The 17,938-nt window shown below is 41.3% G+C and overlaps 1 protein-coding gene across 7 annotated transcripts in view; it reads left to right on the top strand.

Moving 5' to 3' along the window:
- The window catches only part of LOC132402205 (rab GTPase-activating protein 1-like), a 570,990-nt gene that overhangs the window by 527,047 nt on the left and 26,005 nt on the right, over positions 1 to 17,938 (top strand). For 2 of the 7 annotated variants that reach the window (XM_059984930.1, XM_059984935.1), the window contains one exon: positions 8,669 to 13,142. The exons of the other annotated variants lie outside the window; for them this stretch is intronic. In XM_059984930.1, coding sequence (XP_059840913.1) covers positions 8,669 to 8,686 — 18 coding nt within the window. In that variant the 3' untranslated portion in view covers positions 8,687 to 13,142. Of the gene's footprint in view, positions 1 to 8,668; positions 13,143 to 17,938 lie in introns of those variants that run through there. 7 annotated transcript variants of the gene reach the window in all.

The raw sequence follows: 17,938 nt of genomic DNA, 5'->3' as shown, positions 1-17,938 counted from the left end.
TTTAGAACTAAGGTAGAAGTAATCTCATTTGTAACCTGGGGTGTAAGGTTGTTGATAAAGAGAAAATATAAAGAGACATAGAGTCATACAACACTAAAATAGGCCTTTTGGCCATCTCCATGTTGACTGTTATTTATTTATACTAATCCCACTAAACCACATTTAGTCAAAATCTTTGATGATGCTTGTTTTGTCTAGAAGCTTGTTAAGATGTTGTGAGTATGCCTGCCTCTACCTCCTCCAGCAACATGTTCCAGATTTCAATCACTCTCTGGGTGAAAAAAAGTCTCCCTTAGATGCCCTCAAAATGACCTACATATTTTATTTTACAATACTTTTGCAATGTTTACTGTATCTGCACTGCATTTTCTGTGTAGCTATTGTTTTAGCATGTTCTATCTCAATGCATTGGGTAATGATCTGATAGGTATGAACAATATTCTTTTCACTGTATCTTGGTACATGCATCTTGAAAGGCATAATTTTACGGTGATTGAAGGACAGTATAGAGATTATGTCAGAAGTAGTTTTTTAGTGTGTGTGTCGGTGCACTCTCACCTTCAACCTATGCCTTCTTGTTATTAGCACCCCAGTGAGAGAAAAAAAATTCTTACTTTCTCCCCTATCTAAGTGCCACAATTTTGGTTACTTTTGCCAGGTCATCCATGATCCTTCTCACTTCATGGAAAAACAAAGCCAGCCTATCCAATCTCTTTTTTAAACTGAAATGCGCCAATCTTGGTGAATCTCCTCTAACTTTTCCAGTGCAAAGCACAGCTCTTGTATTCTTTGCTACAGCTGTTGATGGAAAGCATTTCATATTTGTTCATTACCAACTTATCTACAGTGCTGCAACTATCAAGGAATCAGTATGCTAAGGTCCAATCCTAAGACTTTGCCATTTACAGTATATGTCCTACCACATTTGATCTTCCAAAATGCAACAGCTTGCACTGTCAGGATTAAATTCCATCTGCCATCACTCAACAACTTTCTAACTGACCTCTATCACACTACATCCTGAGACAATACTCCGGATCACAGTCAGGGTTGTACAGCATGGGAACAGCCCACTATAGCCACACTGAACAGTGGGAACCCATCTGTAGTAATTCCATCTTGCAGCACTTAATCCATACCCATGCATCAACAAATCAAGTGCTCTTCAATCTAGACATTACTTAAGTGTTGTCACCACTCTCTCAACAAGTATATTCCAGATACTCAACACCCTCTGGTTGAATGATACCCTTCAGATCCTCTCTAAATCTATTCACCTTTACCCCAAATGTATGTTGTCTGGTTTTATGATGAGGAGAAAGTTTCTTGCTGTCTGTCCTTTCCATACCCCTCAACCTGTGGAATCACTGAGTCATGGCTGAAAGAAGATCATGGTTGGGTGCTTTTCATTCAATGGTACACATTGTATTGAAAGGACAGGCAAGTATGGCGGCTTTTTTTGGTTTAAAAAAAACACAAAATCAAATCCTTAGAAGGTGCTGACATAAGATTGGAAGATGTAGAATCCTTATGGGTAGAGTTAAGAAACTGCAAGAGAAAAATGACCTGAATGGGAGTTATATAAAGACAGTTCTGGACTGGGTGTTTTGTAATGAATCAGATTTGACGAGGGAGATAAAGGTACCCTTTGGAGGCAGCATTCATAATAGATTCATACACCCTTGAGATTTGCTTGCTTACAGGCAGCCGCAAAGCAAGGAACCTGAAAGACCCAATTAAAAAAAAAAGACCAACCCCCAGTACCCACAAAGAAAGAGAAAAATAAACACAAAACAAATCATGCAAACAATAGAGGCGAGCATATTAGCAGAGCAAGTCGCTGGAAATTCTTTGATGGTGTCATCTTAAACCAGAAAGAATAAAATTGGATACGATGGAGTTCACTCTGCACTTTCAAAGGAAAAGGCTAAAATCAGATGTATCACTATTACAGTGGAGTAAAGGGAATTACAGAGGCAAGAGAGACCTAGCCAAAGTTAAAAGTTAATGGAAATGGGGCTATTTCTGGTTAGCTGCTGGTGACTAGTGGTGTTCCACAAGGATTGGTGTTCAGACCACTTCTTTTTATGTTATATGTAAATAATTTGGATGACGTAATTGATGGCTTTGTGCCCAAGTTTGTAGATGAATCAAAGATAGATGGATGGGTAGGTAGTGCTGAGGAAGCAGGAATTCCACAGGAGGACTTAGACAAATTATGAGAATGGGCAAAGAAGTGGCAGCTAGAATACAGTGTAAGGAAATATATGATCATGTACTTTGGTAAAAGGAATAAAGATATTGACTATTTTCTAAACAGGGAGCAAATCTAGAAATAAAGGGTGCTAAGGGATGTGGGAGTTTCAGGCATGATTTCCTAAAGCAGGGGTCGGCAACATTTACCACTAAAAGAGCCAATATGGACCCATTTCCCACAGAAAAGAAAACACTGGGAGCCACAAAATGAAATAACACTGCATACAACGGGGTTTTTTTTTGCCTTTATGCTATGTATAAACAAACTATAATGTGTTGCATTTTTGAAATTGATGAACTCCTGCAGAGAAAACGAAATTACATTTCTGCATGCAACAAAAACATTTTGAACTCCGAAAAAAAGACGTTGGGTTGAAGGTTACTCCATAGTTAGCCTACCTTCGATCGAAGAATTAAAAGAATGCGCGCACTGGTGGGTGTCAGGCATTGGCAGTGGTGATGTATATTAATAGCGATAAAAAACACGTTGTAGCGGTGTAGCGCTACACGCAGCGCTAAAATAAAGATTGCAGTCAAAGGTAACTTTATTCGAACTAAACAGCCTTGCTTTAAAGCCTCGCTCAACCCGTCCCCGTGGGCGCGGATGCTCCAAAAGACACGTACTCACAAACCCCCGTAGGCTATCTCCCTTAGTCGGAACGGTGGCTAATTGTGAGCGGTTCGGATGTGCCAGGAAACGGTGTCTCCGCAAAGTTTTCATATTGTACAAGATCACCATAATCTTCAAATTTCGAATTACATTTCAAAAGCTAACAAACCACGGGGAGCCGCATCACAGAGATCAAAGAGCCGCATGTGGCTCTGGAGCCGCAGGTTGCCGACCTCTGTCCTAAAGGCTAACTTGCAAGCTGAGCCAGTGGTAAGGAAGGCAAATGCAATGTTAGCATTCATTTCGAGAGGTCTAGAATATAAAAGCAAGGATAGAATGCTGAGGCTTTATAAGACATTGGTAAGACTACTTGGAGTATTGTGAGCAGAATGGGCCTCTAATCTAAGAAAGGATGTGTTGGCATTAGAGAGGGTCAAGAGGAGGTTCACGATAATGATCTTGGGAATGGAAGGGTTAAAGTTTGATGGCTTCGGCCTGTACTCACTGGAGTTTTGGAAGAATGAGGCGGGGGATCTCTTTGTAACCTATTGAATATTGAAAGGCACAGATAGAGTGGACATGGAGAGATTGTTCCCTATAGTGGGGAAGTGGGGATGTGGTTGACTAGACCCAGAGGATACAGTCTCAGTATACAAAATGTCTCTTTAGAATGGAGATTAGGACTGTGGAATTTATTGCCTAAAATGGCTGCTGAGGAATTGTCATTGGGTATATTTAAAACAGAGAAAGATAGGTTCTTGGTTAGTAAGGGCATCAAAGGTTATGGGAAAAGGGCAGGAGAATGAGGTTGAGAGGGATAATAACTCAGCCAAGATGGAATGGCAGAGCAGATGTGTTGGGACGAATGGTCTAAACCTGTTCCTAAGTATAATGGTCTTATGGCTAATCTTTTACACTACTCTTACTCTCTTTTCAATGGAAAACCGATCCAGCTTCTCCAATCTATTCTCATAATTCAAATGTTCCATCCTAGGCAACATCTAAGTGAATCTTCTCTATATCTTTCTAGCACTATGACATCTTTCCTGTAGGATGGTGCCTTGAACTGCATGCAGTGTTTAAAATTAGGTCTAATTGATGTTTTATGAAGTTTGAGCATAACCTCTGTACTTCTGTAATAAGTGCCCTGACTAATGAAGAACAGTATCCTTTATGTTTTATTAATCACATGAGCTTTCTACACTGCTGCTTTTAATGACCTTTGGACTAGTACACCAATTCTTCTCTCCTCCCTAGGACCCTACCATTCAGAGTGTATGTCCTAGCCTCAGTAGCATTCCCAAAATACATGTACTCACTTCAATGTATTAGGATTAAACTCCAGCTACCATTTTTCAGCCCATTTCACAAAACATGCAGGTATCACCCTGTGGCTCAAGGCTACCCTCCTCCCTGTTACCAACTTCACAAAAATTCATGTCACCTGGCAACTTACCTCCTACATGCACATTAAAATCATTCACATATATTACAAACAGCAAGGGTCTCAGCACTGATTGCTGTGGAAGACCACAAGTTACAGATATCTGATCATAAAAACAGCTGTCTTCAGTCACCCTGTCTCCTATTGCCAAGTCCATTTGGATCCACTTTGCCGTGACCTTTTGGACTAGTCTTCTAACTGAGACCTTGTCCATGTAAGCACCATTTATTGCATTGTCTCATCAAAACACCTTGCTACTTCTTCACAAAATTCATTCAGATTGTCAAACAAGATCTACTTTGAGAAAACCATTCTGGCTATCTCTGATTAGTTCCTACTTTTCCAAGTAATTATTGATCCTGTCTCTCACATTTTTTCCCATTAACTTCCCTATTACTGATATTAGTCTCACAAGCCTGCAATTACCAGATTTTTCCCTGCTGCGGTTCTTGAAATGGGGTTTCCGTTTACTGACCTCTAGTCATCTGGTATCTTATTTGTGGCCAGCAGAGATTCAAAAATCTCAGTCCTAGTCCCAGTAATTCTTCCTTATGTACCACAGCAAGCTGAGAAAAATCTCATCTGACCCTAGGGTTTTTTTCCACCTTTAAGTCTGCGAAAGCATTATGTACCTCCTCTTTACATATGAACGTTTACTGTGGAATTTTCCTTTCTCCTTCGCTGCATCCTCAAGCTATTACATATGTGAATATGCAAAAAGCCTTGCGTCATAAATCTACTTCAAACTTTCTCCTCTCACTTTAGCCCTCTAATTTAGCATTTAAGTATTCTCCTGAATCCCTCTAAGAACTTTTCATGTTTCCATTGGGCTATCACTGCAAGATGCTTCCTTTTTCTCTATGCATTATTTCAAGATCCTACATGAACTTAAATTTACTGTGATTTGTTGAAAGTATCTGCTCCTGCTGTTTCCTGGGGATCTAGTAGTACAATCCCAACAAAATGAGCATCACATTCTTCTTTTTAAAATTCTACCAATATAGCCTCATTTGAAGAGCCTTCCCAAGTACACTACAGATATTCTCCCTCATCGTTAATCCAATGTCCATTCCTTTTATATATCCCCTATCCATCCTCATCAAAACATCTCTATCTTAAATCACCAGTTCTGCCATTCTTTCAATCATTCTTTCAATTATTGTAATTAATATACTATCCCTACAAATGGAACAAGTGCTTCACAAGCCTCTATACCTCCACCATTTAGGGCAAACAGTTCTTACAGATGAGGCAACACTTCACCTGCAAATCTGTTTGGGTCATCTACTGTATCCAATGCCCCCTGTGCAGCCTCTTTTACATCTAGTGAAATCTGACATAGATTGGGGGACCATTTCATCAAGCACCTTTTGTCTGTCAAAAAAGGCAGGATTCCACAATGGTTAATTCCCATTCCTATTCCTAGTCCAACATGTCAGTCCATAGCCTCCTCTACTCTTATGATGATGCAACTTCATAATGATGAACTTGATGATGAACAGAGGGATCTGAGAATACAATATTCCCTAAATGTGGCGTCACAGGTAGATAAGGTAGTAAAGAGAGCTTTTGGTACGTTGGCCTTTATTAGTGTTGAGTATAAGAGTTCGAATGTTATGGTGAGGTTGTATAAGGCATTGGTGAGGCCGAATTTGGAGTATTGTGTGTAGTTTTGGTCACTGAATTACAGGAAGGATATTAATAAGGTAGAAAGAGTGCAGAGAAGGTTTACAAGGATGTTGCCGGGACTTGAGAAACTGAGTTACAGAGAAAGGTTGAATAGGTTATTCCCTGGAGCGTAGAAGAATGAGGGGAGATTTGATAGAGGTATATCAAATTATGATGGGTATAGATAGAGTGAATGCAAGCAGGCTTTTTCCACTGAGGCTAGGGGAGAAAAAAACCAGAGGACATGGATTAAGGGTGAAGGGGGAAAAGTTTAAAGGGAAAATTAGGGGGGGCTTCTTCACACAGAGAGTGGTGGGAGTGTGGAATGAGCTGCCAGATGAAGTTGTAAATGCGGGCTCACTTTTAACATTTAAGTAAAACTTGGACAGGTACATGGATGAGAGGTGTAAGGAGGGATATGGTCCAGGTGCAGGTCAGTGGGACTAGGCAGAAAAATGGTTCTGCACAGCCAAGGAGGGCCAAAAGGCCTGTTTCTGTGCTATAATGTTCTATGGTTCTAACTCCCCGGTTGGAGGAGCAACACCTTGTATTCTGTCTAGGTTGTTTCCAACCTGATTAAATGAACATCAGTTTCTTCCAGTAATTTCTTCCCTATCCCCTACTTTCTCTTTCTATTCCCTATTCTCATTCCCCAGTCACCCCTTCTCCTCTCCTGACCATCACCTCCCTCTGGTGCCATCCTCCTTCTCTTTCGCCCCATGCACCTAATCATACCAAATTGTTCTACCTGCTGGATACTGTTTGATCTCTATATTTGGCTCTGTGTTCCCACTTGTGAACTGTGCAGTACTACTTCCAGGTCCCTCTGTTCCTCAAGGACTTGCTATTCACTGTGTATAAGTCCTACCTTGGATAATTGTCCAAAATGCATAATCTCATACTTACCAAAGTTGAAATCCACTTGCCATTTATCAAACTATCTCTCTGTCAGATCAAGTCCTCTTAATTTAGTATCATCATGCCATGTACTTACATCTCCAAAGATCTCAATCGAAAACATCAATATACATTTCTCCTTTCACAGATGATGCTTGACCAACTGTGTCGCTCCAGTATTCTGTTGTTTGCTCAATGCAATCTGTCTGGAGCTGTGCCTGGACACATTTCCCATACACATGGTCACCAGAAGTGTTCTCGTTTATTCAGGAGGATCATACCACAACTATGTCTTCTTCAGTCATGCTCTCAAATCAGCACTTGCATTCAAAGAACTACAGGGGTGAACTGTTTTAAACAATGACAATATTGACCCATCTCCAATTAAAGACTAAATGCCTGCAAAGTTCCCGCGTTAGAAACCCCTTCCTCCCATTTTCCTTCTCAACTCGCTCCTTTTCTTTCTTCATCTCTCATAAGAACATAAGAGATAGGAGCAGGAGCAGGGCAACTGGCCTGTCAAGCTTGGTCCACCATTCAGTGGTCATGGCTGATCTGGCCATGGACTCATCTCTACCAATCTGGCCTTCCCCCATAACCTTAATTCTCCTATGCCATACAAAAATCTATCTAACTGTGTTCCTCCTCCCCCTCTCTCCCTCTGCCCCTCCCTCTCTCTCACCCTCTGTCACCCTCACCCTTTCCCTCTCTCTCACCCTCGCCCCTCTCACACCCCCCTCACCCCCTCCCTCCCTCACCCCCTGTCTCACCCTCCACTCTCTCTCACCCCTCCCTGCTGTCTCTCACCCTTCCTCCTTCTCTCCCTCAACCTTCCCCCTCTCTCCCTCACCCCTCCCTCTCTCTCACTCCCCTCTCCCCTCCCCCTTTCTCCCCTGCCTCTCTCTTCTTCCCCCTCCTCCCCCACCCTCAACCCTCCCCTCTCTCCCTCTTTCCCCCTCACCCTCCACCCATCCCTCCCCATCTCCCTCATTTTTCTGAATTCCAGTGAATACAGGCACAGAGCAATCAAACACTCTTCATATGACAAGCCATTCAATCCTGAAATCATTGGTGTAAACTTCCTTTGAACCCTCTCCAGTTTCAGCACATCCTTTCTAAGATAAGGGGTCCAGAACAGCTCACAGTACTCCAAGTGAGGACACGCCAGTGCTTTATAAAGTTTCAACATTTACATCTTTGCTTTTATACAGTATTCTCGTCCTTTGAACTGAATGTTAACATCACATTTGCCTTCCTCACCACAGACTCAATCTGCAAATTGACTTTTCAGGAATCCTGCACAAGGACTTCCAAGTCTCTTTGCACCTCAGATTTTTGTATTTTTCATTCCATTTATAAAATAGTCAACCCTTTCATTTCTTCTACCAAAGTGCATGATGATGCACTTCCCAACACTTTATTCCATCTACCACTTTTTTGTCCATTCTCCTAATCTGTGTAAGCATTTCTGTAGTCTCTCTACTTCCTCAAAGCTACCTGCCCCTCCATCTATCTTTGTATCATCTGCAAACTTCGCAACAAAGCCATCAATCCCATCATCCACATCATTTACATTTAACGCAAAAAGAATTGGCCCAACATAGACCCCTGTGGAACATCACTAGTCACTAGATTTTGAAGCATTAACCACAGTGTTGTCTTTGTTCTGTCGTATATGAACCATGTAACCTGTTGGGAATCTTTTGGTAGTACTGATTCTTCACACTCCTAGGACTCTCTGGTGCTCAAAGCAAGATCTGGTTAATTTTCCCCATTTCCTTCTCTTGTTTCAGTTCATTTCATTTTCCTAAAGGGCGATACTTCATGGAGAAATGCTTGAAGCAACTTTCTACTCAAAGAAATGGCAAAGCTCCCACCTCTTTAATTTGAGGCAACTCACAATTTACTACAGATTGGACCATGGCCAGCTAGAACTAGTGCAAAGAATTCCTTATAATGCATCAGCATCTGCCTTGCAGTTCCCTGGGGCATGAACATGAAGAACTCGGGATGCAAAATAGCATCTTCTGTGGACGTTTTTGATGGTTTTGAATGTGTTATAATCTGCTTGTAATCTTTCTTTGCAAAGAAAAAGAACTTTTGTTTGGGCAAATCTTTGTCACCTTAAACCATCTCAGCATTTTTTGTAAAACAACTGTTGAAGTCACAATCCAGAAGCACTTGGGAGATTCTGTGGATATCAAATGACAGAGTAAAGTCATCTTGTGGTGGTGCTGTGGATTGAGACGTGGGAAGCTGTGCATCTATCAGAGTGGGCACAATCAACATCTCATTCAAACGATGACATTTCCAAAGGTGAACCCCGGTGCACATTTAGCAACATAATTGGGTCTCAGACCACATTATACGCTGGCTCCTCTGTAGGAGCTTGAATTCCGCAGCCTTCTGACTTGCAACTGAACCAGAACCTACTTTGGGGAGACCTGACCCACTCTTTGAATTGAAATACTATGATCTTGCTGCAGTCCATCAGCTGGGTCTAAAAGGTGACTAATAATATTTTGATGTAAAATGTTTCTTCTTATGCTGAAAACATGCCTTGTTTAAATCTGGGTCATGTCTGTACTCATTTCTGGACCTGCTGAGTACTTACAACAATCCAACCCAAACCTACCTGTTGCTGCCACACACCCTGCAGAGGCTGATATTGTTGTAGTTTAGTACCTCCTCTATCAGATTCTTCTGGACTAAACAGGAGAGGAATGAAGACTGTTTTGATGCTTACACTGTTAAAGGCAACATACAGACTTGAGAAGAAGCTATCCTTATCTCTGAATGTTAGCCCTAATTTTGCTAGATTTTACACTTACATCTTTGCAGAACAAAACCCATTGTCCGTTATCTCCTTAGGTTCCTTTCAGTTTTCTCTTGATAATTGTCAGGATTGCTTTTGAATGGCATGTACAATTTGCTATCATTTGCTTTGAATTGATTGGCATCAGGAAGTTTTCTTTATCTTGGCTTTTATACATCCAATACCTCCTGCTCATCTGTTTTCCTACAGTGAGAATTAAGAGTTTATATTCTCAGTTTCATTAGTTCTGTGCTAAGCTCCATGTTTAACCCTCATCATTCTGTACCCTTCTAATCTTTTCCTGTAATTCAGATCCTTCAGTCCTGAGCTAGTAAGCTTGCATTATATACATTTGAGATGCTTTGAGAAGATGCTAAAAGTGTACATAGTACACACCATTGTTCTGTACAATGACCTCCCTCCTGCACACTCTGAATATGGAAATACTGTGTTCTCACTGCAGTCCACCAACTGGAGAGATAAGACCGATAAATGACTCACAGCTCCACAGACGTGTGTTCAGTCCTGACCTTGGATGCTGTCTATGTCAAACTTTCACATTCTTTCTGATGCCACATGGGTTTCCAGTGGGTGCTCCAGTTTTCTCCCTTGTCCCAAAGACGTGCAGATTATTGGGTTAATTGGCCATTTTAAGTCTCCCTTAGTGTGTAGGTAAATAGTAGAATTTTGGGGGGAGTTGATGGGACTGTAGGAAGAATAAAGTATAGGATTAGCATAGGTTGATGTTTCATGCACACTTGATGGGCCGACAGTTTTTTATAATTACAGATGACCCAATGGTCGTTTAAATGTTTTTTATTCTAATACAGAAACCTGCTTTGCTTAAATCTGGGTTACTTGCTGGGCCTACTACCAGACCTGCTGAGTGTTACCAGCATTTCAATCAGAGGAAACAATCTGTGGTTTAAGTAAAAGTGAATTTGAAGGTGTCAGATTGCCTAGTCCAACTGGTTCACTGCAGTGTGGTTCAATCTTACCTACCATCTGAAGAGGCCCTGTAAACATTTGGTCGAGGTGGGTGGTGGATGCTGGATCTGACAGAATCTAATGGCTGGCTAATAATGTCCCGATCCCCAGAATCAACAAAAAATAGTTCATTTAATATAGTCCTTTGCTGGCTCCATTAGATGGTATGTCATTACCAGTCACTGGGTTCAAATTCCATCAATTAATTTCTTCCCCGGCACTATATAAATTCATTTCTCTCTAAATGTGAGAAGCTCCTTATAGTTGCCATTGAGCTTCCATTTTCTTCCACCCCTAATATCTAAAGTTCAGTTTATTATCAAGATCTCCACATATTATCCTGAGATTTATTTTCTTGCTGACATTCAGAGTAGAACAAAGAAATACAATAGAATCAGTGAAAAACTACACATTCCATCTGTTTTCATCCCAAAGGTCCCATCCCCAGAGCTGTCTGTCCCACTCTTTGCAGCATAAACCTATAAACTGGGGCTGAGTAGGTCAAAGAGGCTGGAATTGAGGTTGTTTTTGTAGAGAATGATCTCCTCCCACCCACCCTCCCCACCCAACACAATGATTGAGAGTAGCCCAGCCCATCTGGAAAACCCAGTGCTGAAATTAATAGTGGAACGATCCAGTGCTTAAAGAGTTAAATTATGAAGCTAAGTTTCACAGACTGATCTTGTATTCAAATGAATATCAAAGCTTAAAGGCTGTTTAAGAGATTAAAAGATTTAATAAGTTTAAACAGAAAAGTATTTCCTTTGGTGAGGGAATCCAGAAAAAGGGGACAGGGCAATGATGTTAGAAGCAGAGGTGAAAGTCTGGAATTCCCTCACTATCCCACCTTGGGTCATGTAAAAATAACAAAACTGAAGTTAAGTGGAGGTAACTGCATCAGCCTTAATCTGACTGACTGTGTTGCAATGGGCTAGAGGGGCTGAACACTCTGCACCGGCGTGCATCTACTGAGATGTTTACAATTGTCTTACTAGTGTCTTAAAACAATCAGTGGATTGATATTAAAAAGTATTTTAAAGTTGCCGGTGCCATAAGATGCAAACTAGCCGCTCCTAATACTTGTTTCCCTTATTTCACTTCCAACCCTTCACCCCCACCCCCACCCCCAGAAGCTGTAGGCTTCTGCCACAGCTCAGAATGGGGATGTGGTCCTTGCAGATGCACCCAAACCCAGTCAGGACCACTTCTGTGGCCTCTCACTCTCTCCACACTCCCCACTCCCAGATCAGTCCCAGTAAAAGTCACAATGAAGGGCCTGTGGAAATTTGTGTATCTTGCTACTTTTATCATCTCCAACTGAGGTGAAGTGCTTTCTTTCCTTCTGTTCTGTTGTTTTCTCTTTAGCCCATGCAGTATCATCAGAAGTAAATCAAATTCTTCTGTAAGCAACTGTAAAAGGCTCTACAGTCACTTCGGATGATGAGCTGTTTCAGTCCGCTGACCACAGTCTTCCGCCAGAAATCAGGGAGGGGGGTATGTAGATGTTTCAAGCCAAAGTAACAATCCTCGGTATTCCAGATCACACAAAGACATCCAGGCAGAATTTATCACATTTAGAGTTTCAGCTTTAATTTCAATTGTCTTCTAATGCAGCATTGTACTCTTGTGTGACCCATATAGGAAGTACCAGAACCTGACAAGAATTCTTCCATTTCCCTTTCACTGCTTTATTAGGGTTAGTTTTTTTTTAATGCCCACTCTTAATTTCACTCCACCTGAGGCCCATGCAAATTGACACTCTGTCAAAAGGCTGGGGCTAATGGTCCCTGTGGAGTGTGTGAGGTTGAGGTGTCACAGTGCTCCTCAGGACCTGGCATGACAGTGATTAAAGTGAAGAGTATGTAATTTTCAATTAGCTCGTTAGGTTTTTAGATAATTAACTTTGTAACTTAAAACTGAAATAATTAACAGAAGGGCTTCTAGCAAGCTAGCTTTTTTTAAAAACAGCTGTGACATGGCATTGGTGCTGTATTTGATACTCTGGGACCAGATATGTACTTCTGAGCCTATTGTAAAAATATTATTGGAACTTATATGAAAGCTGCTGCTACTTTGCAATTGTACCGAATGATTTATCATATCGCAAAGCACTCTTGAAACTTGAAGGTTATGTTCATGAATGTGTGTGTCAGACCTTTTAAATTGAGCTTTGAATGAAATGATGTCTGGACAATTTCATGGGTAGATTATTTATCCCCTTGTTCCTAGTTTCATGTTGCTGGTTGATGAGGCCGGCGTTTCACTGCTCTCCATATTAGTGTGGTTTGCGGCGGTGTTTGACGAACACCACACACCTTTGACAGTACTTCATTTCTCTCAGAGCTTGGGGCTTCTATCTAAGGCCATACTGTGCTTGTGTTTTGCTGAACCTCAGGATCTTGTAAATGTTTTGAAAATAATGTGTGGAATGTTCATTTGCAACAAAATAAATGTTACTTTTTATAGCCTGTGTTTAGTTGTGTTTCTTGGTGAGGGCGGGGCTGAGATCTTGAGAATTAACCAAATCTCTCGTTACTATATATTACCAAATTAAGCCTTGAGCAGAAGCAGTGTCCAAGATCAAGCCACCATTAACACTATTCTTTCCATTTGTGACAAGTCAGGGACCTGGGGTCAATGAAGTGATGGACCACAGTCCTTGCAGGTGATCACAAGCAGTGATTCACTTGCACGTTTCCGAATCTTGTGCTCACCACACATGGTTGGAATTAGAGAAAGTATATACAGCTTTTCACTCATACTCAAAGGAGACCCTTAGTATCCAGTCATCTCTCACTCTTATTCTCTTTCGCACTCCCACTCCACCTTCTCTGTCTTTGCACGCAGCACTCTTGCTTTCAATGAAGCCTAATGCAAGTTTGAAGAAAGGCATTAATTTTTGACCTAGTGCTTTACAGCCTTCAGAGAACACTATAGAGTCATACAGTGCCATAACAAACAGAAACAGGCCCTTTGGCCCATCCAGTCCATGTCAAACTGCTATTCTGTCTAGTCCCATCGAACTGCACATGCATCATAGCCCTCCTATCCATGTACCTCTCAGAAGTTCTCTTAAATGCCAGAATCAAACACTCATCCAAGCTTGCACTGGCAGCTCATTCCACACTCTCTCCACCCTCTGAGTGAAGAGGTTTCCCCTCATGTTCCCCTTAACCATTTCACCTTTCACTTTTAACCTATGATCTCTAGTTCTAGTGTCACCCAACCTCAGTGGACGAAGTCTGTTTGCATTTACATTATCTATACCCCTCAATTTTGGACACCTCTATAAAATCTCCCCTTATTCTCCTACACTTCAGGGAATAAAGTCCCAACAATTTCAGATAATTAGCTACTCAAATCCTTTTATTTCAGAGTTTCAGCATTCAGTGTTTTGAACCTCTTCTGGTTGCTAAGGTTTATTTCCTCAACTGTCATGGGTGTACCTTCTCAGAGTCCACAGCCACATCTCTTGTGTCACTCAATCGCTGTTGGTCTCCACCCTTGTTTTCACTCTGATTCCCTCTGCCCTTCCCAACTATAGTTTCTATCTTTTTCCAATTCAGATGCTGCCTGACTTGCTGGGCAACTCCAGCAACTTTTGCTTTTATATCAGATTTGCATCTGAATCATTCTGCTTTTGACTTACAATAAATATCAGTTTAGAAGGGAAATTAAGCTGAGCAACAAGGGAAAAGAAATGGCTCACTTTCAGAGAAAAATACAACAGTCATATAGCCATATAATAATTACAGCATGGAAACAGGCCAACTTGGCCCTTCTGTCCATGCTGAACGCTTACTCTCACCTAGTCCCACCAACCCGCACTCAGCCCATAACCCTCCATTCCTTTCCTGTCCATATACCTATCCAATTTTACTTTAAATGACAATACCAATCCTGCCTTTACCATTTCTACTGGAAGTTTGTTCCACACAGCTACCACTCTCTGAGTAAAGAAGTTCCCCTTCATGTTACCCCTAAACGTTTGTCCCCTAACTCTCAACTCATGTCCTCTTGTTTGAATCTCACCTACTCTCAATGGAAAAAGCCTATCCACGTCAACTCTATCTATCACCCTCATAATTTTAAATACCTCTATCAAGTACCCCCTCAACCTTCTATGCTCCAAAGAATAAAGACCTAACTTGTTCAACCTTTCCCTGTAACTTAGGTGTGGAAACCCAGGTAACATTCTAGTAAATCTTCTCTGTACTCTCTCTGTTTTGTTGACATCTTTCCTATAATTCAGTGACCAGAACTGTACACAATACTCCAAATTCGGCCTTACCAATGCCTTGTACAATTTTAACATTACATCCCAACTCCTATACTCAATGCTCTGATGTATAAAGGCCAGCATACCCAAAGCTTTCTTCACCACCCTATCCACATGAGATTCCACCTTCAGGGAACTATGCACCATTATTCCTAGATCACTCTCTTCTACTGCATTCTTCAAAGCCCTACCATTTACCATGTATGTCATATTTGGATTATTCCTACCAAAATGTAGCACCTCACACTTATCAGCATTAAACTCCATCTGCCATCGTTCAGCCCACTCTTCTAACTGGTCTAAATCTCTCTGTAAGCTTTGAATACCTACTTCATTATCCACAACACCACCAACCTTAGTATCATCTGCATACTCACTAATCCAATTTACCACCCCATCACCAGATCATTAATGTATATGACAAACAAAATTGGACCCAGTACAGATCCCTGAGGCATACCACTAGCCACCAGCCTCCAACCAGACAAACAGTTGTCCACCACTACTCTCTGGCACCTCCCATCCAGCCACTGTTGAATCCATTTTACTACTTCAATATTAATACCTAACGATTGAACCTTCCTAACTAACCTTCTGTGCGGAACCTTGTCAAAGGCCTTACTGAAGTCCATATAGACAACATCCACTGCTTTACCCTCGTCAACTTTCCTCGTAACCTCTTCAAAGAATTCAATAAGATTTGTCAAACATGACCTTCCACACACAAATCCATGTTGACTGCTCCTAATCAGACCCTGTCTATCCAGATAATGAGATATACCATCTCTAAGAATACTTTCCATTAATTTACCCACCACTGACATCAAACTGACAGGCCTATAATTGCTAGGTTTACTCTTAGAACCCTTTTTAAACAATGGAACCACATGAGCAATACGCCAATCCTCCAGCACCATCCCCATTTCTAATGACATTTGAAATATTTCTGTCAGAGCCCCTCTATTTCTACACTAACTTCCCTCAAGGTCCTAGGGAATATCCTGTCAGGACCCAGAGATTTATCCACTTTTATATTCCTTAAAAGCTCCAGTACTTCCTCCTCTTTAATCGTCTTCGTCTCCATAACTTCCCTACTTGTTTCCCTTACCTTACACAATTCAATATCCTTCTCCTTAGTGAATACCGAAGAAAAGAAATTGTTCAGAATCTCCCCCATCTCTTTTGGCTCCACACATAGCTGTCCACTCTGATGCTGTAAGGGACCAATTTTATCCCTCACTATCCTTTTGCTATTAATATAACTGTTAATATCCAAAGGTTAATAAACCCTTTGGATTTATTTTCATCTTACTTTCCAAAGCAACCCCGTATATTTTAGCTTTTCTAATTTCTTTCTTAAGATTCTTACATTCTTTATATTCCTTGAGCACCTCATTTACTCCATGCTGCCTAAATTTATTGTAGATAGCTTTCTTTTTCCTAACCAAGTTTCCAATATCCCTTGAAAACCATGGCTCTCTCAAACTTTTAACCTTTCCTTTCAACCTAACAGGAACATAAAGATTCTGTACCCTCAATATTTCACCTGTGAATGACCTCCATTTCTCTATTACATCCTTCCCATAAAACAAATTGTTCCAATCCACTACTTCTAAATCCTTTTGCATCTCCTCAAAGTTAGCCTTTCTCCAATCAAAAATCTCAACCCTGTGTCCAGTCCTATCCTTCTCCATAATTATGTTGAAACTATTGGCATTGTGATCACTGGACCCGAAGTGCTCCCCAACACATACCTCCATCACCTGACCTATCTCATTCCCTAACAGGAGATCCAACATTGCCCCTTCTCTAGTTGGTACCTCTGTGTATTGCTGCAAAAAACTATCCTGCACACATTTTACAAACTCCAAACTATCCATCCCTTTTACAGTATGGGCTTCCCAGTCTATGTGTGGAAAAGTAAAATCTCCCACAATCACAACCTTGTGCTTACTACAAATATCTGCTATCTCCTTGCAAATTTGCTCATCCAATTCTTGTTTCCCATTAGGTGGTCTATAATACACCCTTATAAGTGTTACTACACCTTTCCCATTCCTTAGTTCCACCCAAATAGTCTCCTAGACGAGCCCTCTAATCTATCCTGCCAGAGCACAGCTGTAATATTTTCTGACTAGCAATGCAACACCTCCCCCTCTTGTCCCTCTGATTCTATCACACCTGAAGCAATGAAATCCAGGAATATTTAGTTGCCAATCACACCCCTCCTGGAACCATGTTTCACTAATAGCTACAACATCATATTTCCAGGTATCAATCCATGCTCTAAGCTCATCCACTTTTCTTTCAATGCTCCTAGCCTTAAAATAAATGCATTTAAGAAATTCTCCACCTCTTCCTCTCTGTTTATCTCTAACAGTACAAATAACTTTACTGTCATCTTTTTCTTCCTTCTCCCATACTAGTTGATAACCTCGATCAACTTTTTGCTAGTTCCTACACTCTGGTTCCCCTCCCAGCTCGTATCTAGTTTAAATCCACTGGAGCCTCTCTAGCAAACCTACCTGCAAGAATATTTGTCCCCCTCCAGTTCAGATGTAAACCGTCCCGCTGGAACAGGTCCCACCTTCCCTGGAAAACTGCCCAATTATCTATAAATCTGAAGCCCTCCCTCCTGCACCATGTCTTCAGCCACATGTTGATCTGCACTATCTTATTATTTCTAAACCCACCTGCACATGGCACTGGTAGCAATCCTGAGATTGCTATCCTGGAGGTCCTGTTCTTTAACTTGGCACCTAACTCCCTAAACTCACCTTTCAGGACCTCCTCACTCTTCCTACCCACATCATTGGTCCCTACATGGACCACAACATCTGGCTACTCACCCTCCCTCTTGAGAATACTGAGAACTCGATCCAAGATATCACGCACTCTGGCACCAGGGAGGCAACAGACCATCCGGAATTCTCTTATCTCTTCCACAGAACCTCCTATCTGTCCCCCTAACTATAGAATCCC

The sequence above is a fragment of the Hypanus sabinus genome, chromosome 11, assembly GCF_030144855.1.
Source record: "Hypanus sabinus isolate sHypSab1 chromosome 11, sHypSab1.hap1, whole genome shotgun sequence".
Lineage (NCBI taxonomy): Eukaryota > Metazoa > Chordata > Chondrichthyes > Myliobatiformes > Dasyatidae > Hypanus > Hypanus sabinus.
This window is presented reverse-complemented; position numbering and strand designations above follow the sequence as displayed.